The sequence below is a fragment of the Megalopta genalis genome, chromosome 1, assembly GCF_051020955.1.
Source record: "Megalopta genalis isolate 19385.01 chromosome 1, iyMegGena1_principal, whole genome shotgun sequence".
In the NCBI taxonomy this organism is placed as follows: domain Eukaryota; kingdom Metazoa; phylum Arthropoda; class Insecta; order Hymenoptera; family Halictidae; genus Megalopta; species Megalopta genalis.
Window position 1 is genome coordinate 10,719,527 of NC_135013.1, and position 24,617 is coordinate 10,744,143.

Here is a 24,617-nt window from a genome sequence, read left to right on the forward strand (position 1 = left end):
CTACCCTTTCGAATGGCATCTTAAAGAAGGCCGTACCTACTTTCGTTCGAATTGAAAATTTACATCGAAGACGCGCTGCAAGGTAGCTGGTATTTTGGCTAGCAGACGAAAATCTTGTCTCCCCAATTCCCCTTTCTATTCGCTAAGTAGACGGTCGAATCTGGGACATCTGTTTTCATCCGAAAGTAGAAACGTTACTCTTTCAAATGGCATCGAAAAGAAAGACGCACCTGGACGCGCTCAAATTTAAAGTTAACAATGAAAATTAAATCACCGTGTCGGGTGTAATTCGAGGAAAACTCTTGCAGCGAAGAGAACAACGAAAGAATAAACGGCACTTCGGGGTTGCTTCGTTAAAAATTAACATTGTAAAATAGAAGCAGCAAGTCTAACATCCGAGCAGAAACAGTAAAGCGATAATTCTTGCCGCACAAACGCGCACGGCGTACGCGCCAAACGGCAAGAATCATTCGGAGAGAGCGGAGATATCCGAGGTCCGACTCGGTGATTCGTATGCGTGGCGCAATCGAATCGGTGTAATTGCTTATTAATCCTCTCCCTCGACATCGTTGGCCGATAAACACCGGGAAAAAGTTAATCGCGCCGATGGACGCGAGTGTTGCTCATTCCGATCGTTCCTCACGTATCGATCCATCGCATCGCCGTTGCTCGGTGAATGTTTAATTGAACCGGCCGATGATGGAACGGAATTGAATCGAAGATGCATACCGCCGCTCGAACGAGGCCTCGCAACTTCGGATAGACGTCCATTCACCGAAGCTCGGTCGAACGATACGTTCGCTAATTATTTTGTTCGCTTTAACATCGACTGCTCGTTGCGAGAGATAAATTGACCCCGTCGGAGGAAATCACCTGGACCGTATAAAATCCATTCTCCGCGTTCAATCGAATCAATTGTACAATCGTTCGCCGAAAAGTCGAATTCGGAAACGTTGGATTTTCGAGTACAGTCATTTCTCCCTAATTCGCGCTCAGATTGCGCACAAGAATGGACAATTTGGCGAGAGGAGATGCGATTATTCGAGCCTTGCGTCTCGTTTTTATAGTTGTTGACAATTCTCCGCGTTCAATTGAATCAATTGTACAATCGTTCGCCGAAAAGTCGAATTCGAAAACGTTGGATTTTCGAGTACAGCCGTTTCTCCCTAATTGGCGCTCAGATTGCGCACAAAAATGGACAATTTGGCGAGAGGAGATGCGATTATTCGAGTCTTGCGTCTCGTTTTTATAGTTGTTGACAATTCTTCGCGTTCAATCGAATCAATTGTACAATCGTTCGCCGAAAAGTCGAATTCGGAAACGTTGGATTTTCGAGTTCAGTCATTTCTCCCTAATTCGCGCTCAGATTGCGCACAAGAATGGACAATTTGGCGAGAGGAGATGCGATTAAGCGAGTCTTTGCGTCTCGTTTTTATAGTTGTTGACAATTCTTCGCGTTCAATCGAATCAATTGTACAATCGTTCGCCGAAAAGTCGAATTCGGAAACGTTGGATTTTCGAGTACAGTCATTTCTCCCTAATTCGCGCTCAGATTGCGCACAAAGATGGACAATTTGGCGAGGGGAGATGCGATTATTCGAGTCTTGCGTCTCGTTTTTATAGTTGTTGACAATTCTCCGCGTTCAATTGAATAAATTGTACAATCGTTCGCCGAAAAGTCGAATTCGGAAACGTTGGATTTTCGAGTACAGTCATTTCTCCCTAATTCGCGCTCAGATTGCGCACAAGAATGGACAATTTGGCGAGAGGAGATGCGATTATTCGAGTCTTGCGTCTCGTTTTTATAGTTGTTGGCAATTCTCCGCGTTCAATTGAATCAATTGTACAATCGTTCGCCGAAAAGTCGAATTCGGAAACGTTGGATTTTCGAGTTGAGTCATTTCTCCCTAATTCGCGCTCAGATTGCGCACAAGAATGGACAATTTGGCGAGAGGAGATGCGATTATTCGAGTCTTGCGTCTCGTTTTTATAGTTGTTGACAATTCTTCGCGTTCGATCGAATCAATTGTACAATCGTTCGCCGAAAAGTCGAATTCGGAAACGTTGGATTTTCGAGTACAGTCATTTCTCCCTAATTCGCGCTCAGATTGCGCACAAGAATGGACAATTTGTGAAGAGGAGATACGATTAAGCGAGTCTTTCGTCTCGTTTTTATAGTCGTTGACAATCGTTAACTATCTTAATCTAACAATTCTATTGATCCGAATAATTCTCGAATAAATATTGACATCGATATTCTATTCAATATCTAACAATTGCATTAATCGTATCTCTTCTCCCCAAATTATCCATTTTTGTGCGCAATCTGAGCGCGAATTAGGGAGAAATATTACTGTAACCCGATTTTGCGGCGCGAACGTAGAGACGTTGCATAATATTTAGAAAATAAACGCGGATGGACTTTCACTCTGGGACGAACGTGTAAGGGAAAAGATCAATTTAACCATTGATCTACCCTTAGTATGTGAAATGTTCATTGCCGGTGAGTCGCGATAAATCGCGCGCGATTTTGCAAGTCAGCAGCAGCGTTTGAAGCAGTTCTCAGCGCGGAGATGAATAATGAATTTTCAGACAAACATTTTCATTCTGTTATATTGCGCACCGCGGAGGATATTCCGTAGGCGGTGTTCAGAATAAAGATTGTAATCATCCTGGTGGCGGAATGTCTCGTGTTTTTTAAATCAGCCGAGAACGCGATACGAAATCCCTATTAAAAACGAAGTTCCCAGGGGAGTAAGAATGATTATTTTCTTTTTCATCGCGTTTTCTTTTCTTTTTTTTTTTCTTTCCTTTCGGTACCTTCGCGAAGAAAAATTTTCTTTCGTTGCGCGGCAAGCTCTAATACAGAAGAAGCGAATATCTCGGTATAAGGAAACGCGCCGCGAGGAAATTGGTTCTGCAGATTGAATATCGAGCGCGAAACTTTTGCAAAAAAGAATCGAAATTTCAGACGCGAGTAAAAGGCCCTAAAGAAACGCGCGCGCTTTCCATCGTGCCGGAACCGGCGTAATAATTCCGCGGGACGTTTACCCTTCAAATTGGCGACTTTCTTGATAACTTTCGACGCCGGCGGGATGGGATGGGGTGGGGGTGGGAGGGTGGATGTCAAAGAGGATCCTTCGGGGAAAAAGTGTGTGTAATCTTATGCTTCGGAGGATCGCGCGCGAACTCGAAGAGCAGGTGAAAGAAGCTTCGACGAATTAGCAGTAAAAGCGTAAAGAACAGCGGAACTTCTGCGCGTTACGATTACCTCGACTGTGGAACCCCTCGGAACCCTTCGCTCTTTTCCGCGAAGATTCTCAAATAACTTTGCCAATTTTCGGAATTCGAGGGCGCTGTTTTAACGCTGAAACTACCACACCTGTCGTTTTCCCTGGTCTTACATTTTTCTATTTTTGTTGACATTACAAATTATTACTCTTTTTTATCTACTTATGCATATATACGTTTTTATATACATTTTATTCTTTTTATACTTTACTTTTCTATTTTACTTTTTTATTTTTTATACATGTATTTTATAATATGCATTTTTATGTGCTTTTTATATACATCGCTTTTTTATAGGAAACGATCGAACGAATTTCTGAATTCGAGCACGCATTTCGATAAAAATGGTGAAATGTCTAAATAAATTCAGTCCTGTCATTCTTGCGAGGGTGGGGCACCCGTGAGGTCAACTGGAGCCGTGTTCCTGATTTTCACGTGTTATAAATAGACTGCGGATTTTATGCATTTATGATACAAATCAGTAGTTCAAATGCAAAATAGTAAAAACAATTGAACAATTTTACATTGTTCTATCACTATGAACTCGTTAAAATGGTCAAGAGAAGAAATAAATATCTTTGTCGTGCCTGCATCTTGTAATTAATGCAGACAACTTTTATGTTGCATGAAGAAATACACAATGAAATAGCACGAAAAACAAATTCATATTTAATTATTGAATTAAATTTTAATTGTAACATGGTTACGTACTAGTCCCGAGTGCCGTGTAAAATATGCATATATATGGAAATATAATTAAGAGAAAGCGACCACGAAATAATTGTCTCCAAATTTTAGTAATAAAGAGATACGATTTGACGAATATATTAATACTCTGTACACAATCAACGGCAGACGCATTCGCGAGCATCGAAAAAATGACTAGTAAAAATCGTCAACAATCGCAGAAATTCCGGACCGATAAAGGTAGCACGAAAAATCGCGCAAATGTAGCTGGCGTGTACACGAATTACTGCAGTTATGTATTTCTGAAAACAATTTTCATCCGACTATTGCAGATCGAACGATAACTGCGCGGGCACGGAACGAGTCCGAAATGGGATTTTTTTTTACGTCAGGTAAACCGGAGGACGGATATCACGCGCAACGTCAATGAATCAATTTCACGGGCCGTTCTAGTTCACGAGCAGCGCAAGCTGTATTTTTAAGTAAATGGAACCGACAGAATTTGAATAACACGGCGAGAGAGAGCGCGCGAGAGTGAGAGAGCGCGAGAGAGAGAGAGAGAAAGAGAGAGAGAGAACGCGAGAGTGAGAAAGCTCGAAAGAGAGAACGCGAGAGAGAGAGAGCGAGAGAGCGCGAGAGTGAGAGAGAGCGAGAGAGCGAGAGCGAGGGAGAAAGAGAGAGCTAGGGAGAGCGCGAGACTGAGAGAGAGCGAGAGAGAGCGAGAGAGAAAGAAAGAGCGAGAGAGAAAAAGAGAGAAAGAGAAAGCGAGAGAGAGCGAGAGGGAGAGAGAGCGAGAGAGAGAGAGCGAGAGAGAAAGAGAGAGAAAGCGAGAGATAACGCGAGTGAGAGAGAGCGTGCGCGAGAGAGAGAGAGAGAGTAACGAAAGCGTACACAAAGTTTCGGAATGGTTAACCCGTTCGTATTTCTCAAAAAAGAAAAAAAAAAGACAGAAAAGAAGGACGCGGGCGAATCAAAGTTTTTAGGAAAGCTCGCGACTCTGTTCCCGAAAAGTACACGCTGAAAGGAAAATCGATCCTTCCGAGCATTCTCGAACGGAACAGTCCTCGAATCGGCGCGCCACGGCAGCAGGACCAGAGAGACAAAGGGGAACGGGACACTCGACTTTCCTTCGAAGTTTACATGAAAAAGGGACACGAAACGCTGGAACGTTCCCCGTGGTCAGCTCCGCCGGCTTCGATGATACGAGCAGAGCCGGCTCGGCGAGTGGCGCACGTGAAAGTCGACCACGAGGCACGGCCGCGAATTTTTGCGCGCTCCGAAACCAGTTTCTGTTCCTATTGTTACAACAGCCGGCTGGCTCTCGCAGACGGAATCTCTGCCTCGAGCAGCCTCGCTTTATCCCGCTATACAGAACCGAGCACGGCCGCGTGGGAGTCGGCCAACGCCGTACCATTTTTCCCCGTGAAATTCCAGCTAGACGTTCATAGCGATTCGCATTTAGAACGCTTCCGAGTCTGCTTGTTACCTGCTGTAAGTCGTCGAACCCTTTCAGTATCGCCGATAATTGCACGAACGACAAACTTCGTGGCTTACGCCGCTCGCGAGGGTGAGCAACGATGTAAATTCTCCCTAATTTGACGCTCAGACTGTACGTAAAAATGGACAATTTTAGAAGAGGAGATAGCCTGTGGCCGATTTTTATAGTTGTTGGCAATCGTCGGCTATAGAACGGGTCGCAAGGCTCGAATAATTGTATCTTCTCTTCCCAAATTGTCCATTTTTTTATGTACAGAGTATCCTGAAAATGTCTCGCAATACTGAAATGGTGGATTCCTGAGGTCATTCGAAGCAACTTTTTCCTCAGCGAAAACGCAATCCGCGGCTTCGTTTACGAGTTATTAACGAAAAACGCGGACCAATCGGAGAGCGAGTGCGGCCGGCGCGACGCGGCAACGGCCACGAGGGCGGAGCTCTGCCCCTGCGGCCAATGCGGCGGTGGTCCCGGGGCGGGGCGCCGGGCGCACGCGACCTCTCATTGGTCACTGTTTTTCATTAATAACTCGTAAACGAAGCCTCGAATTGCATTTTCGCTAAGGAAAAAGTTGTTTCAAATAATCCCAGGAACCTCCGATTTCAGTATTGCGAGACATTTTTGGATCACCCTGTACAATCTGAGCGTCAATTAGGGAAAATGTACTTGTAGCATAGTGTTGTCGGCATAAACGACTCTCTGAAACGCACGGCGAGCACGATGAACCGTGTTTTTATAATGCTTGCGGTTGCGCGCAATCTAAATTTCTGTTGGCCGACTTTGCTCCTGTTAGAACCTCGCGGAGCCAGCTGTATACCGGGCAAAAGCTATGCTTTCTGCGGGAGATACACGACCGTGGAGCGTAAATGGAGGCATTAATAATTTTGTTCGAAATAGAGTGCGCCCAGGTTCGATCATTTTTACAGGCGGACGAAGGAACGGGTTACGATGTCCGTGTTAATTGTATTATGGAAGATACGAGGAATCGACTTGCGAAGCGTTTGAAGGCAGCCTGCATACATCGTTCTAACAAAAAGTTCGTGCTTACTTCGATAAAACGGGATTGCCGAGTCTTTTTAACATCGCACTTTAATATTCTTTAACGCGGAACGTTTCGGGGAAGTGTCTTCATTCGACAAAAAAAAAAGAAAAGGGCTGGAGCGGGGGAATCGCGCAATTCTGTTTTGAAAAGGGCTGCTCCTACATTTTTAAGCGAATCGTTGCATTTATGCAAAAGCGTGGCCGTGAGAAAATATCACCTCCCCTATATATCACTATGAAATTAAGATTTTAATAAAGAATAACATTATGAATACATTACTAAGAACACAATAGAACCTCTCATGCGAGAAGTAGAATGCTAACTAGTTCCCTTTTCCATAGATTACTCTCTGTAATCGCGAATTAGCATAAACATCCGCTGGCTGGCTAATAATAAGCCGCAGTAATTGACCGTCTCTTCTGTTTTCATAAATGTAACAGCCTCGAAATAGACCTCCGCGGAACAAACTCGGGTTTTTCAAAGAGAGCAAAACCACGCCGGCGACGCGTGATTCTCCGCGATACTCTAAATTAGATTGCTATAATCCCCCAGACGCTTTTGCGAATTTTCTGAAACGTTTAAAAATAGAGATACACCTACGAATGGAAGTTTGAATGTTTATCGAATAAATTCTGCATAAATAGATCTGTACGATCTAAATAATTACGAAGATTTCGAACATATATACAGTTTATATATAAATACATATTATATGGTATAAATTAAATATGTATTATTTATAAATTAAAATATAAATTATATATAAATTATATACATAATATAATTTATATAAATATATAATACAATATATTATATATAATATACTATATTATATATATATATAGTATAGTATAGTATATAATATATATATAGTATAGCATAATATTATTATATATAATATACTATATTATATATAATACACACAATATATTATATATATAGTATAGTATAGTATAATATATATAGTATAGCATAATATTATTATATATAATATACTATATTATATATAAATTAAATACAAATTAAATATAAATTAAATACATATTACATATAAATTAAATATAAATTGAATATAAATTAAATATATATTACACATAGATTAAATATAAATTAAATACATATTACACATAAATTAAATATATTATATATACATATAAAATTCGATTTATCAACCAGCAATATTTTAAGATTACAATTTGTAAACAATAGATTCGTTCCCGACTAGAAAATGATCAGCGACGAAGAAGTGCTAATCAACGTAACCACGAAAGAAATCCAACTAACAGTCCTGCCGACGAGCGCGGAGAACTTTCTTCCCAAAGCAATTTATTAATTTCATGCCGCGGCCGCGGCATAATTTCCGTAATTGCAAAACGAGAACTGGTCTCTCTGTAGTTCCCGAGGCGCTGGGCACCGTCGTCGGTTCGTTTCAGCTACGAAGACGAATAGTTCACGTGTGTCGAGGCGGCGTGGCGGAGGGGGGAGGGGAGGGGGGTCACGTGAATTCGATACCAAAGAAAAGTTTCTACTCGAGAAATTCCAGGGATGTGCCCCGGTAGACGGGCGCTGCCAACTTTGCGACCGTCCGAGAGCCTCGCCCTCGGGCCTAATTAAATAGTCCGTTATTTGCGGTGCAATATAACTTGGTCCGGTCAAAGCAGGACTATTTACCGCTCGTTTAATTATTCATTACGCGCCACGATAATTTCCATTTGCGCGGGACTGTCCGCTGCGATTCGGCGCTCTGTCCCCCGCGGCTGGAAAAACGCCGGACATCAAAGGACCGAAGTTTCGCTGCGCCGATAGCAGTCTAGATTAGTAACGACTACGGGGACGGAGTGTCCTTTGAGCGGAACAAAAATGTTGCATTCTGTTGCGAGTCCGTGTCGTAGAATTTTAAACGCGATCCTCGGGAAAACAGAAACCGTCTCGCTCCGCTAGATCCGAACCTTTCGATCCGCGACGCACAGGGGTTTCTCCGATCGAATGCCTTCCGCGGAGGCTATTTACCACCGCCATCGGACCGATCACGCGAATTATTTCCTTCGAGATTCTTCCGTGGACGTAGCCAAGTACAGTAAATTCTGCCCAATTTATCCTTCAGCTTGTAAACAAAAATGAACCATTTCGGAAGAGGAAATACGATTATTCGATTTACAGTAATGTCTCTCTAATTGGCGCCCAGATTGTGCACAAAAATGGACAATTTGGGAAGAGGAGATACGATTATTCGAGCCTTGCGGTTTATTTTTATAGTTATAAATTGTCCACAATTGTAAAAGTGAGCCGCGAGGCTCGAATAATCGTATCTCTTCTTTCCAAATTATCCATTTTAGTGGACAATCTGAGCGTCAGTAAGGGAGACATTACTGTACGCGGGCAACGTATAGTTCTCGCGCGACAAGAAGGCGCCTTTGCGCTTATATTCCCCCCACCCCCACATTTATTTAGCTGCACGACTGCCGCGGCACTCGATCGCTATTGACCGAGAACGGCGACGAAGATCGTCGTCGGTCAATTCATATTATTCGAGAAGCGCGAAGAGATTCGATTATTTCATAATTTTTACAGTAATGTCTCTCTAATTGACGCCCAGATCGTGCACAAAAATGAACCATTTCGGAAGAGGAGATACGATTATTCGAGCCTTGCGGTTTATTTTTATAGTTATAAATTGTCCACAATTATAAAAGTGAGCCGCGAGGCTCGAATAATCGTATCTCGTCTTTCCAAAATTATCCATTTTAGTGGACAATCTGAGCGTCAGTAAGGAAGACATTACTGTACTCGATTTTATGCAACTCGGGAACAGTCCGACATTTGGTTCGTACGATAAAATGGCTGCCAAAAAGTCCTGGCGAAGCGTGCTCGATGCAAGTCTATCGCAGCAGCCGGGTAAAAAGTGGCCGAGAGTAAAACCTCCTCGTAACATTACACGATATTTTCTGTCTCAAAGAATGCAACGCTTCGTTGAACTTTTTGGAAGAATTGATCTCTTAATTCTCCATTCGCCGGGGGAACAAAAAGGAAAGTGAAGGGTCTTCCGGGTCTTGAAATACGTGGTGCACGATCGATAGACGGGAGGTCCTTATGCATTTACGACGTGTGCAGATTGCTAAATAAAATTGTAAACACGGTTCTTAACCGTTCGAGTCCCAAGCAGCGCGATCGCGCTGTTCAGATCTTGTGTCGCGATCAAACTTTAGTGACGCATGTACATCGCACAGCTGCTTTTTTTCATCTTTTTTCTTTTTGTTTTGTTTGTCAATCTTGACGAGCGCTGTCGCGCCGCTTGGTTCTCTTCGCAATCAATTAAGACAAGCGCTATCACGCTGTTCGCCACTTTTCGACCGCGTTTTCTGAATAATCCCTGGGACTCAAACGGTTAAGTATGGTCAACCATATTGTTGTAAAAAAGCCCGCTATCCGAGCGATGAAACATGGACCTGTTTTATTGCTGCATAAAGACGTCCAAGTGCGTTTAGATAATTCTACATTATTTAGAGATAACGATCCTAAAACGCTTGGCTATAAAACTGACTATAATCGTTAACTAGACCTTCTGTGCATTTATAGCAATTTATATAATAAACGAAACGCATACTGTTGAAGAAGCCACGAGAATAATTTAAAAATAATATTGCCTTATTTTTACCGTATTAACGTCATTAGAAGAGGAAATAGTTTTTTATCTCGACTTCTGCTTTTGATAATGGACGAGGTTAATGTTTATTTTGCATAATTGATCTTGCGTCGCGATCAAACTTTAGTGACGTACGTACGTCTCATAGCTGCTATTTTTTTCATTTTTTTTCTTTTTGTTTCGTTTGTCAAACTTGACGAGCGCTATCGCGCCGCTTAGTTCTCTTCGCAATCAATTAAGACAAGCGCTATCACGCTGTTCGGCATTTTTCGATCGTGTTTTCTGAATAATTGGGACTCAAACGGTTAAAATGCAAAGAAGCATACAAATTAACTAGGTTTCGTAGCATTTTGAATTTTTTCTTCTTTAGTTCTTTGGCTAACGAAAGAAACTCTTCTCTAATACTAATTTCTCTAATAAAAATCTAGCGATCGATATTTTTCGCACGATCTCAAGCGAATTTTTTGCCGCGTCTTGTAAGCGGTTCGCCAATAGCAGCGTTCCAAAATACAGGGTGTCCCAAAAATGTCTCACAATCCGAAAGTGGCGGGTTCCTCAGGTCATTTGAAGTAACTTCTTCCTTTACAAAAATTTTCTCCGAGGCACCGTTAACGAGTTATTAACGAAAAACAGTGACCAATGAGAGGCGAGCTCAGCTGGCGCGAGGCGACCGAGCCAACGGCGCCAGCGGTCGAGCGGTCGAATCCCAGCTCAACCGGCGCGAGGCGGCCGAGTCAACGGCGCCAGCGGTCGAGGCGGTCGAATCCCCACTCAGCTGGCGCGAAGCGACCGAGCCAATGAGCGGAACTGGGCTTCGCGCGCTGGTTAGCTGGGCCGCCTCGCGTCGGCCGTACTCGATTCTTATTGGTCACTGTTTTTCGTTAATAACTCGTCAACGGTGCCTCGGAGAAAATTTTTGTAAAGGAAAAAGTTGCTTCAAATGATCCGAGGAACCCGCCATTTGCGAGATATTTTTGGGACACCCTGTAAGCAACTCTGTCTGCACGGTGTTTCAAATTATCCGATATTCCGTGTAAAGTAATCGTTCGATTGTTGTTCCAGTGCCTCAGATGATCCGACAAGATCCAACGGTGATGTCATGGGGTCTGTGGATCAGCACCCTGACAACGACCTCAGCAGCTCTGGTCACAGCAGGATTGGCAGCGCTGCTGGCCGTTTTGAACACCGCCACTTCGCCGAGGTCGAAAATCCTCTCCGATCCCGGCGTGTACTTCATAAATATTTTAACGCGTGAGTCTTCCAAATTGCCCATACAAACTTCCGTTGAGCTGTCCCGGGAGCTCGCTTTGTTCGCCGGATCACTCGCCGAACCGTCGTGCTCGCAAATCCAGAGAATAACTCGTTAAACTTCCGGTCTCCTTCCGTGCCTTCCAGTTTTCTGAAATTTACACTGGCCTGGCAAATCGGCCGGAATTTTGTCGATCCTTCTTCGGCGACGCGAAGACGTGGTACGGTTAAAATGAAATTGTTCGCTTCGTTTGAAAATTATAAGACGATATGCAGGGGACGAGCTTCTCCGAGAGATCCGAAGCAAAATTATACCCGTCCTTTAACCCATTGACTGTCACGCAAATTTAGCACGTCTTGCTCTGGGTGCCACGGTTTTATTTGAAAGAAAAAAAAAAAAAAAAACATGAAGTTTTACAAAATATAATAATATTAAGTTACCGATATAATGTTGCAATGGCATTTACAGTATTTTTTTCATTGATAATCAATATGTTCTCTACACGATATATACATTTTTCATTCATCCTTTCTAATAGTTCCTCACTCAAATAGCCATTTGTAGCCAACCTAAACTTGCAGCACCCACAACGAGACATCTCGTAGCTGGCAGTCAATGGGTTAACTCTTTGGGGCACGGGATTTCAGAAAATAAAACGGACACGCAGAAAATAGACGCGCAGAAATTTTATTGCATTTTAAATTAAACAAAGTTGGTATATTTTGATTAACAAAGGAATCATATGATATAAAAACAAACATGAAATATTGGATCAAAGAGACGGTTTTATTTTATAAAATTGACAATTTTATTACTAGTATTTACTTTTTCACTTAACATGAACATATACTACCATACATAATAAACGAAAAACGCAGGAAAAATCAAATACTTGTAAAAGATAACAATTCAAATTGCAAAGTGGTATTCGGCAAAGCAAGGAACGATACATAATGATACTTTGCACGTCGAAGACCAATATCGTGATTCTTTTCTAATATTATTTTTAGAACAATGTGAACACCTTCGTGTAGGATTGGCCTCAAAATATTGTAAGCATCTTGAAATTTGAGAACATGCTATTGTTTTTACTAAAATTACAATTTATATAACCAAGGTCACTACTGCCACTTTTCCATGACTTTACTATGATTACTACGTAATCGACATCAATTTTCTTTGCATTCTAAGAAATTAGATGCCACTTAATTAACTGCCACTTCTCCATGACTTGTACACTCGTGAAACACTGATTAAGTCGATACTACATAATCGACATCAATTTTCATTGCATTCTAAGAAATCAAATATAGTTAGACAACGTTCGATGAATATATGAGTAAAATAAATACATTTTTGAGTTTCCTAAAAAAAGATATACGCGAGGAGAAACGAAAATATTCTAAACATCTTGAAATTTGAGAACATGCTATTGTTTTCACTCTAAAATTATCACTAAAATTAATTATCATTAAAATTATCACTAAAATTCTCCATGACTTGCATACTCGTGAAACACTGATTAAGTCGTTACTATGTAATAGACATCAATTTTCTTTGCATTCTAAGAAATAATATATCGTTAGACAACGTTCGATGAATATACGAGTAAAATAAATACGTTCTCGAGCTTCCCAAAAAGAAGATATAAACGAAAAGAAACGAAATAACCGACGTTTCTAAGATCTTTTCGCATCGTTCGTGTGCTAGTTAAATCAATAAATATTCGATTATTACAATTACAATAATTTCTCGGTGTAATTAAAAACGCGACGAAGTCGCCGAAGTTCCAAATCCGCCGAGTAAACGTGTACGCGAACAAGGGATGGGTGGGCGACTCGTGTCCAAGTTGTGCAACTATGCAATTCCGGAGTGTGTAACGGGGTTAACGATATCGAGGTATCGATGTTTCGGTAAGGCGTATCCCGTTCAGAGCGTGTTTCATTGAAGAATGAGTAGCGACGAAGCCGCGGTTCGGTTTCGAGTAAGGCGGACGTGAGAACACCGGTATTCAATATTGGTTTAATTGGGTCCCGTTTCAGTGTTAATGTGCCTCGCTAGCACGAGCACCTGGCTGGCACAGTACTACACAAAGCTGTACTTCAACGTGCTTCCGAAGGAGGACATCGACAATATGTGGACCAGCGAGGGTTCTGCTGAGCTCGGTTATTCATTTTGGTAAGAGACCTTTTATTCTCCGCTCAATGGCGATGTAGTATCACGGGCACGGAAGCCTCGGACAAACTGCGCTCGACGACTCCATGCCTCATCGTTCGCGGATTCTAAAGCCCCCGCAGTTCAATACGATAAATGTTTCGCGAGCCTCCGCGAGACGCGGGCGCTCTTCAGAACGATCCGGCACAGTCGCCGTGAGAAAGGGGCGTCGTTTATGCCTCGACGGTACCAAAGAATACGCGATTTCCCTTCTACCCTCCTGTATTATAGCAATGCGAGTAAATCATCCTCATTCTTGCCCTATAATTCGTAATACGCTTAGGCTTTCGGATCTGCAATCCGTTAGTATCTGAAATGTGAAACGTGCAAATAAGCTTGACAAATAAAGTATATTGATAATAATTAATAATATACAGGATGTCCCGGAAATATCTTGCAATTCGGAAATGGGAGGTTCCTGAGGTCATTTGAAGCAACTTTTTCCTTTGCGAGAATTTTCTCCGAGGCTCCGTTTACGAGTTATTAACGAAAAACACTGACCAATAAGAAGCGAGCTCGGCTAGCGCGCGGCGGCCCAGTCAACGAGCGGAACTGGGCTCCGTGCGCTCGTTGGCTCGGCCGTCTCGCGCCAAATGATCTTGCCTCCGATTGGTCACTCTTTTTCGTTAATAACTCGTAAACGAAGCCGCGGATTGCATTTTCGCTAAGGAAAAACTTGCTTCAAATGACCTCAGGAACCCCCTACTTTCGGGTTGCGAAACATTTTTGGGACACCCTGTATATTTATTATAATAATAATAAAGTATATGATCGTACATCAAACAGTCTTACATATAATACCATAAATTCTGGAAAGCTATAATCCAGAAGTTGAAAATATTGTTGTCAATGCATTCTTCAATCTCAAGATAGTTCAGATTCTAGGGGACAAAGCAAAAATGAAAAGTTGAAATATTGCTAAATAATATACAGGGTGACCCAAAAATGTCTCGCAATCCGGAAATGGCGGATTCCTCAGATCATTTGAAGCAATGGTCACTACTGCCACTTCTCCATGACTTGCATACTCGTGAAACACTGATTAAGTCGATACTACGTAATCGACATCAATTTTCTTCGCATTCTAAGAAATTAGATATCGTTAGATAACGTTCGATGAATGTACGAGTAAAATAAATACATTCTTGAGCTTCCCAACAAGATATAAACGAAGAGAATAAATTCCAAACAAATTTCAAAGAGCTATAATCCAGAAGTTGAAAATATTGTTGTCAATGCATTCTTTAACCTCAAGATAGTAAAGATTCTAGGGAACAAGACAAAAATGAAAAGTTGAAAGATTGTTAAATAATATATAGGGTGTCCCAAAAATGTCTCACAATCCGGAAATGGAAGGTTGCTGAGTTCATTTGAAGCAGCTTCTTCCTTTACAAAAATTTTCTCCGAGACACCGATAACGAGTTATTAACGAAGAACAGTGACCAATAAGAATCGAGTACGGCTGACGCGAGGCGGCCCAGCCAACCAGCGCACGAAGCCCAGTTCCGCTCCTTGGCTCGGTCGCCTCGCGCCAGCTGAGCTGGGATTCGACCGCCTCAACCGCTGGCGCTGTTGGCTCGGCCGCCTCGCGCCGGTTGAGCTGGGATTCGACCGCTCGACCGCTGGCGCCGTTGGCTCGGCCGCTTCGCGCCAGCCGAGCTCGCCTCTCATTGGTCACTGTTTTTCGTTAATAACTCGTTAACGGTGCCTCGGAGAAAATTTTTGTAAAGGAGAAAGTTGCTTCAAATGACCTGAGGAATCCGCCACTTTCGGATTGCGAGGCATTTTTGGGACTCCTTGTATATTAAATAATATTACAATAATTACCGTCGATGCTGGCACCGGATCAAGCCAAGATTAATTATCGTTGTCGTTGTTGTTGTTGCAGGCTGGTCGTGTGCGCCGGGGTGGTGCATTTAATCAGCATAGCATTGGTCGGCTGGGGCTCCGGACGAGACAAAATTGAACGTCTCGAAGCAATTCCGGCTTTGGAAGAGAAGACCGCCGCGGCAATAATGCTGTATTGAATCCGAGGATTCTCGGGGCGCAGACTCAAATAGAAGAGATCCATTACAGAAATTAAACAGCGCTCGTGTGTCGAGCGAACGGGAGTCGATTATACAAAGAGCAGCGGCGCGTTTCCGTTGTCCGGGACCGAATCTCGTCAAGTTCCTAGACTGTTTGTTAGGTCGTTTCTTTTTCGAGCAAACGCGACGATGGAAAACGGCGCGGAATCGCGAAGGAATTCTTCGCGTGAAATATATCTCTACGTCTCAAGGATTCTGTCTATGACACGGGGACGCGAACGGACGACGTCTGAATTTCTAAGGGGGTGCATGATCGAATAGAACATGTACAGGGAACATTTCGCAAATAAATTCGATAACGGTAATCTTTAAATCGTTCGTTTAAAATGAAATTGCTTTTGGTATTGTACTTAATATTTGCGACCTTCTTATCCGCCGATTGATCCAACTGAAGCGATCGTTCTGTAAGATTTCGTAGTATTCTTTGTAGGGTTTCGAACGATACTGTACGCGAACGTTTGTTTGAATGCAAGTTGAAAAGCTGACCGCCGTGTTCTTCGAGCCGCTATCATAATTACGATGGGAAATCAAAACGAAATGTAATCGATAAATGCTTTTCTGCTGCGAACGTCGTAACAACGTGCGATTCGAACAAAGTGCGCCGCCGAATTACGTTACAATTTCGAACAATAAAATCAGTGAGTACCCTAATCACAGACGTTTGTACGATTTGTCATGTGTCTGGCGCAACGTCGATTCCCTAAACGATTTTATACGTCTACATTTTTTTTTCTTGTGCATTTTACGTGTCCATGTTCGTAAAAGAGTCGGCTAACGGCGTTGTTCTCTTTTCGTGTCTGCTGCTAATTAACACCGTTATCTCTGAAATCTTTTTATGTAAATTAATCGAACTATTTAATCGAGTAGGTATGTAAATAGAAACGGAGTTTGATACTCTATAGTGATTTATTTATTACGTAGCATCGTAGACCCTTAACTATATTATCATCATATGTAATAAAACGATTAAAAAGACAATACGGACAAGATGCGTCGGATCTTCATTTATATTTATGCCATGTAACATCGAGGGCGGCTCTCGGATTGGTCTCAAAACCTGAACTGTATTATAAAAGTTAGAAACATCGTTGCCACGATTATGCACGGAAGAGAGGAGCATCTTTCGTCTATCTTTCTGTCTTTCTTTCTGGGGAGAGAGAGAGAGGTATGACACGACGACGTGTACGAGTTCGTAAAAAAAATCTCGCATTAATGTTAGAATACAAGAGCACTTTATTGACGTTTCGAGACTTCCCACCACTTCCTCACACATACAGTCCACCATTTCTTCTGCTCTCTACATCGATTCAGTGTTTCACATACAATTGCGAGGCGCGAAATAATCGTGTATACTGTCACGAGCGTTTCTTTTTTTTTCATTGTCAAACCTAATGCACGTAACGCAGTATTATATTGTCGATATTAAAAAATGATTCGTGTGTTGGAGGTTCGTTCTTTTAGAAAAATCATAAAAACTCAATTCTGTCGCGTAACCTTGACACAACCGATGATAAAAGCAAAATGCACGATTACTTCGCGCATGTATGCGGAATACTGAATCGATGTGCAGAGCAGAAGAAACGGTGGACTGTATGTGCGAGCAAGAATTCGATTGGCCGGATAAGTCTCGTCACGGAGAGTGGCGGGAAATCTCAGAACATCAATAAAGTTCTTTTGTACACTAATGCGATTTTCTTTTTTGTTCGCATTTTGCTTTTATCATCGGTTTCCTTTTCGTCCGAAGCGGCGAATTTGCCCACGAACGGATTGCCTTTGTGCTTTCTTTGAATTACAACGATTATGTCGGAGAAGGAACGCCAGCGGTGCACAAAACAGCCGAGTTGGGCACGCCGTGTAGTTTCTTTGCAAAAAGTCTAACTGCGAATACGGAACGCTTACTATTTTTCAAGAACGGTGCATAATATAATGCGCTGTTCTTGAAGAACGGTAAACGTTGCTTCTATAGGTAGCTCCGATGTCTTATGTTAACGCCGGCTGCTGACCTGCGACCATCCGTCGTCCTCTGGTGGTCGTCTTCTTTCCTCCTGTTTCGGTGGAAGTCTGTCCTCTTTTGGATCATCGCGCCTAGTCATTGAAAATCATATCAGTGCATTAAATCTAATTGTTGAAGGCGACGTAGTTCCAAGGCGGTATTAATCGCCACATTAATTAGGCATAAGAATTGGAACCGCAGTCCAATGATCGCTAACGAAAGCAAAAGCTTACTTTTCATCGCGTCTAGGTGGATCCCGAGGTGAGTTTTGTATCAAGTCGCCCTTACTGCGCCAACTCTGATTGCTGCCACGTATTGGCTCCTCGCGACGTCCAGTAGGAGATGCACGACGTTCGGGCATTCTACCACGTGCACGAAAACCATCGGTTATATTGTCGCTTCGTGTAGTATCACGCGTCTGTAAAACCAAATATATATGTTATGTATTACCACAAATATGTGTCTTTTATTTATCGAAGCCTACTCACGGGACGCGGCGCATCCCTTCCACGGTCTCTGTCTATTCTATCCCTATCCCACTCCCTGTCCCTATCCCGAACATCCTCCTTATCATAATTGTGTCGTCGCCATATGTCTGAATTCTCCTTTTTTGGTCTTTCCAGTTCATCCTTCCGCCACTTATTGTCTGTCTCGCCGCCGCGTCTCTTCCAGCGATTGAACTCTTCTTTGTTGCCGTCTTCTTTCGCCTCAGTATTGCGACGCCAAGATATCACTTCTGCTATGGTAAAAAGGTGTTATTAAAATCGGTTTCAAGTTGTAACTATTCTACTTTGCGCACATAAAATAGTGAAAGCGATCCGACGCATACCTGGTTTCTCCGGTACTCGTTGGCGTCTCCATGCATCGGACATATCCTTCTCCTTTTGTCTCTCTTCCTCCAATTTCCGTTCAATCTCGGCTTCCCTGGCTCTAGTAATCTCAGCTTGTCTCTCGATCTTAGCCAAACGTTCGGCCTCCTTTGCTTCCTCCTCGACGCGTCTTAATCTCTCCTCTTCCTCCCTTCGCGCTTTCTCCACCTCCATTCGTCGTTTCTCCTCTTCCTGTTTAATTCGCAACTCCTCCTGCCGTCTTCTTTCCAAAGCCTCGGCACGTTCGTGTTCCCATCTTGCTTTGCGCTCGGCTTTACGCTCCACCTTGCGTTTCAACAATCTGCTCGCTCTCTCCTCGTTCAATACCTTCTCAAATTCGTTCAACTTCTCAAGGTAAATACTCTTACGTTCAGCCAATATCTTCGACAAAAAGATATCATGATCCTCCTTCATCCTAGCCATGCGTGCTCTGGTTGCGACAGCCTGCTGTCTTTCTTCTTTGGCTGCAGCAATTCTTTCTGCCTCTTGCTGCTCCCAACGTAGCTTGGCTTGCTCCATCTTCTCCTCGACTGCTTTCTCCAGTAATGGTATCTCCTCTAACCGTTTGGCACGCTCCAAATAATCGATCTTCTTCTCCTGAGATTTCAACTTCTGTTGCATTTCTCTGCGTTCTTTCTGCAGCTCCTCGGCTTCCCTAGCTGCAATTTGTTCGGCATCTAACTTCTTAATCTCATCCTCGTCCAGTTTCTTGAGTACTTTCTGACCGTGACTAGTCTGCGAAATTTGTTGCATTTTCTCCTTGAGATGACGGTCCTTAATTTGTTGAATTTCACTTTGCTGCCGTTTCCTTTCACGCTCCTCCCTCTCTTGTTCCAATCTCTTTTGTTCAGCCAGCATTTGCTGTCTTTGTAATTCCTCTTGTCTACGCATTTCCTCCTCTTCGCGAACTGTGTTTATGTGTTCGATATATTCTTTTCTCTCTTCTATGATCTTATGTCTTCCCAGAATTCTTTGATGCTCCTTCAATTTAGTTTCATGATAGTGACCCACCATAGCGCTGCGCAACTTTTCACGTTCCGTTTTCTTTTTGTTTGGATTGATAATATGAATTGCTCTATGCAATACCGTAGCCATATTTACAAGTTGACAACGAATTTGTTCAGAAGGCATAGCTTGTAGAACCGGGCCATCGGGATGATCTTCCCTCTGAGCCTCGGACAAATCAACTCCAAAGTGCACGCACTTCTTCCCATGATTAATTCTTATTTGCATGTCATTGTATCTTACACAGTCAACTAAGAGACGTTCTAAATGAAAGTCTGTTGTGAACTTAGCAAGCTCCAGAAGCCTTGCGAACTGTACAGTTTGATAAACTTGTGATATTTGATGAATCAATCGAACAAGCGTTACGTCCTGCAAGGCTGGAATATACTGAATGAAAGGACTGTTCTCATCGGTTTGTAGAGTCTGAATAACAGAATCCACTCGTGTACATAACTCCAGGGGATGGAATTCAACTTCTAACCATGAATATAAATCTTGCAATTGTGGAGACGCTAAATTCACGATATTCAAACGAACGATATCCTTAAGCAGAGAAACTCTTGTCGGTGGTTGAGAGAGACCTAAAAGTGTTGCAAGCTTTTGAGCCTTTTCTAACGGACTCTTATCTGTTTCAATGAAGCGATCAAATTCTGGGTGAGCTGATGGCAGTGGAATGGATAACGTAGCTAATAAGACACGATTGGCCATTCTCTGCTGTTCCTCCAACGACATATTCTTTTTCATTTCACGAGAGAGTTGCAGCAATTTGAATAAAGCGGCAGCATGGAAGAGATAATTTCCCGCCTTCCAGAACACCATGGCTAACTTCTGATAATAATTGGCCATTGTTTTTGGTACTGGAAGCTTTTTCGACAAGTTCATCATACCGTGTACATCTTCGGAGGACTTGAAAGCCTCTTGCCATAACTCCATTTGAATCGCAGAATCAAGTTGGTTCAATCGTGTTTCCAGATTCAGTTGTTGAGTCTCGGCTCTATTCATGGAAACATTAGATACCAATGCTGGTAATTTACAAATTTCTTCTAGATGTTTTCTCAACTTTTCACACAATTTACGAAATTCAGTCTTACGGTTGTATTCAAGACAAAACTGGAAGGCCATACGTGCAATGTCATGATACAATGTTTCCACGTGTGCATTAGTTCTGAGTAGTTCCAAACACTGACAATAGGACTCCCATAAAAATTTCACCCAAGGTGTTAAGATTGTACGGTCACTTCTATCTTGAGCATCTTCACCACTTACAGCTGACAACAGAATGCTTTCAGGCGTAGCTAAGTTGTCAAGATCATCTATGTCTATAACAGCCTGTTGACTTTGTTTCCTTGCTTGATTTGTTTTCTCCTCTGCCATGCGTAAATACCCACGTATGACGTTTTCTAAACTTCCAACATTGACGGATTGAAACATATTTCGATATTGAAATAGGCCTTCCTTCGCTATGTGTGACCTTTTTAGTTCCACACATAGGTCCAAATATTTGAACATTATGGGTTCCAAAACGGACTCCGACCAATTGTACGTCCATTTTTTATTCCGGAAGACTTCTTGCAAAGTGTCTAATGCCCGAGCTGGCTTTCCTACTTCGATGAATTCTGTAAAAAGGAGGAACTTATTATGTATTACTAATATTTTATTTATTTAATGCGTATAATTAAATCCATTTAATTAGGTATCTTAATGCCCTATAAACTCGTTTAATGTCTCAATAAGTCGTATCAGGTTAGATTGCGAAACAGTACTTAGTTTATGTAACATAGTAAATAAATAGGCATCTGTATTGTCAAAGTCAGTTGAATAACACTATAAAACGGTTTCAATGAAAAATACAAGAAGTATCCAATAAAGCGAATATCGAGAACATCGAAATTCATACTTATCAAGATAAGAAAAAAAACACGTACCATATGAATTTATTCAAAATGAACATATAATCTTTATGTTCGTGAAATGTCAGAAATAAAGAACAGAATCGCGAATGTAGCAGCAACGAGATTTAATGGCAGCATAGTTTCTTAACGGCTTGCATAATTTATATCGCAGGTGCATATGGTTGTGTAAAAGTGATGCATATTTTTCGAAAAAAGAATCAGACAGACGTGACTATAGGCAGTCTGAATGTTACGTGACAAGTAAGATTATTGTTTACGATAATTAACCAGTACTGGGAAGACACGCGGACAAGTTAGTTGGTGTGGGTCATTGAAAATTGGCACTGATGGACCCGTAAGAATATTTGGACTCTAGATAATATATCCATCGGCCATGTCACATTCTTCAGTGGCTGGACACCATACATACCATTCGCTCTTTTTAGAGCATTCTCAGGTCTCTGTCCGTATCGCGCCATTTTCTCGCACAAATATAATTACTTTCACACCATACACGATACCGCAGAATCCAGTAAACCTGCGTAGAAAATCTAGAATTTCCGTTTTTTAACGATACGACGTTTGTCACGACGGACTCCGACCGCGTGTACCGGATGAAAGGCGACCGCTACGGAAAAATGGCTTCCCGTAATATGTAAGTCAAATTAAACAACCTAATTTCGTAATATCTGAAATGCAGATTATCTATATCCATCAAATTACCAAGAAAAATACAACTTAGATTAGTGTCGATGCTATTTTTATAACAACTCTCTGTGATTACTATTATTACACTTATGTCGACTGTATATAACTGACATAACTGAACGGGGATAGCAAATGGGCTTGGCTTGTAAAGGCCTATTTTCAATTTAACTGTCCGTTAGACGAGATCTGTTCCGTTATTGATAAATTGTTTAAAAATTTGTTTACAGTAAAACAATATCGAATAAGTATCTTATATATTATTCACATTTCCTTAAGAAAAAGTATACATAGAATATATATAGGCACATTCCCACCATTTTACTGCGCATCCAATCCGCAGTGGATCCTGTCTCAACAATAAATCATCAGCCAATCAAAACAAAGAAAATTTCTACATCGACACTCGCTAATGGATCAAGCTGCGGCCTAAAGGTGTGCAAGAGTAGTATATTAAAGTATATTAGAGTAGTATATTACTGTGTAACTGCAATCTTTTTTATGAAGTTCTCATTGCATTTTTGTTTGTCTTACGTACAAAAATGTTTTTAAATATACAACAGTAGAAATATTTCGAGTGAATAAATTTATTTACAAAAATATATAATATGTTATAATAAGAATAAATTTTCTACAACAGCCAAATTAATTAAGAAATTTTCCACAGCTGGTGGTAAATTTTTTTCTTTTAGCATCTGTGCAGAGACCATTTTTCTTCCATCGGGCCCTTGAACTATAGCGAGAGATGTTAGTTGATTCAGTAGATCTTGAGTTTTATCATTAATTTCAGATATTATTTGGGCTTCCGTGTAGGTTTGATTTTCACATAACTGGACCATGAAGAGAGCTATTTCTTTATGTGTTTTCGTCATTGTAAGACTCTCTAGAATGAGAAGATAATGCTTTATTTTGTAAAAACAGCGTATTTAACGAATAGAAAATTTTTCCAAATCTTTCTTTTTACCCTTTGCATGCGAAGCAACTGTAATTTCTCTAGCTGGAATGTTGACAAGCAGATCGAATAAATCTGTTCTCGATGATATTGAGCTGTTCCTGCAACCCGCAACGTAATGGGAATGTTTCTAGAAAAAGATTGTTAATTTAGTACTTATTGCGAAAATAAACAATGAAGTTTATTAATGCGTGTACCTTTAATTCTGCCAGTTCATCGTCAACTAAATCAACCCAAGGAAATAAGTTGTCACTAACTTTGCGATGTTTCATCAATGCTGGAAATAGCCCAGTCCATTTCAAAAGTTGTTCTAAACTATGATGATAAACTATTATCCTTTTTTTCAAGAGTAAAGCCGTATATATTAATATAGTTTCTAATTCAAAAGCTTTTATTAATTCTCTGATGTTGGTGTTCACTGTAAAGCGGTAACTATTGAAGTCATCGGAGACAAACGTTCCATTTTCTTGGGTAGAACAAGATCCTTTTGTAAATACGGAAAGATACAGTTGTAAAATTTCTGTTGGTTTCCCGGTTTTACAATACATTTTGCTGAGAACTCTCGAAAGAACTTCATATTTTCGTGGATTAAAATCTTTTGCAAATAAAACTAGAGCAAATTGTTTTACCTATTGAAAGAAGAAAATGATAACTTCGTTCTATACTTATTTCTTTCGTAAGAATTATTTAAACTTACTTTTGGTAATTTGTCTGAATCAAATACTTCGGTGGAATGAATATAAAACCAGTCATGCTTATGCCTTGAAAATACAAACACTTGCGAGGAATTGCATTCCGATTCTAAGTTACATTTTCTATATACAACTGCTTTCTGCAATTCTGAAATGAATGGGTAAGACCACGTCCATAATACATCACCGTTGGAATCTTTTTCTGAAATACAAGAAAAGATAATAAATAGTAAAGAAAATAATTATACATGCACGCATTTGAATAAAATACTACCGATTATGCTACAGGAAAGTAGATCCGTAAGCGGAGCCATTTCTGATTAACCCATCAAATTACATTAAAATAATTAAATTTGTATTCGTAGATTTTATTTTCATTACAAGTAGCACATAATCATTTCCATATTGTATGACAACTGTTCGTGCTATAGATATAGGAACTAGGTTTGACAAGTTTCACATTTTTTTAGGTTATGTTTGATAACACTGTAGAACGTTCATACGTATATACGGACATATATAATAACAATTTTCCCCTATTCATTTGTGATATCACTAGAAAGATGGACAATCCATTTTAGCATAGAATACATATGCTATATAAAGACAAAATCGGCTGATCTTGACCTTGACACTACATACATACAGCATTGCCACCCCATTCGAAAACGCGGCAATATTTAAAACATAATATTATGAAAAAACTATACCTAACAAATGTATAGGTATAATAATTTCACGAACTGGATATTACTCGAAACATAATGTTAAATTATTTTGAAGCCATGCGTATAGTGCACAAAC

General features: G+C 41.1%; 3 protein-coding genes and 1 long non-coding RNA gene across 6 annotated transcripts in view; 2 read left to right on the forward strand and 2 right to left on the reverse strand.

The window, feature by feature from the left end:
• Nucleotides 1-16,692, forward strand: part of LOC117228863 (uncharacterized) — a 53,740-nt gene extending 37,048 nt beyond the window's left edge. For both annotated transcript variants that reach the window (XM_076521112.1, XM_076521101.1), the window contains exons 3-5: nt 11,218-11,406; nt 13,447-13,582; nt 15,507-16,692. In XM_076521112.1, coding sequence (XP_076377227.1) covers nt 11,218-11,406; nt 13,447-13,582; nt 15,507-15,645 — 464 coding nt within the window. In that variant the 3' untranslated portion in view covers nt 15,646-16,692. The remainder of the gene's footprint in view (nt 1-11,217; nt 11,407-13,446; nt 13,583-15,506) is intronic.
• Nucleotides 16,693-16,914: 222 nt separating this feature from the next.
• eIF3a (eukaryotic translation initiation factor 3 subunit A) lies at nt 16,915-22,036 on the reverse strand. 2 transcript variants are annotated; one of them, XM_033484874.2, is made up of 5 exons: nt 21,895-22,036; nt 18,528-21,188; nt 18,187-18,434; nt 17,932-18,116; nt 16,915-17,790 (listed from the first exon to the last, which is right to left on the reverse strand). In XM_033484874.2, exons 1-5 carry the CDS (start codon nt 21,941-21,943, stop codon nt 17,691-17,693), a joined length of 3,243 nt encoding a protein of 1,080 aa, XP_033340765.2. In that variant the 5' UTR covers nt 21,944-22,036; the 3' UTR covers nt 16,915-17,690. The 2 variants fall into 2 exon arrangements, with proteins under 2 accessions (XP_033340765.2, XP_033340764.2); XM_033484873.2 differs by having other exon boundaries at nt 18,187-18,437.
• LOC143259378 (uncharacterized) lies at nt 21,984-23,309 on the forward strand. Its single transcript, XR_013033180.1, has 2 exons — nt 21,984-22,119; nt 22,513-23,309. It is a non-coding gene; the product is annotated as an uncharacterized LOC143259378 (long non-coding RNA).
• On the reverse strand, nt 22,741-24,547 carry LOC117228861 (DENN domain-containing protein 10). Its single transcript, XM_033484886.2, has 5 exons — nt 24,088-24,547; nt 23,819-24,015; nt 23,319-23,750; nt 23,134-23,251; nt 22,741-23,052 (listed from the first exon to the last, which is right to left on the reverse strand). Exons 1-5 carry the CDS (start codon nt 24,125-24,127, stop codon nt 22,781-22,783), a joined length of 1,059 nt encoding a protein of 352 aa, XP_033340777.2. The 5' UTR covers nt 24,128-24,547; the 3' UTR covers nt 22,741-22,780.
• Between the last annotated feature and the right edge of the window lie 70 nt (nt 24,548-24,617).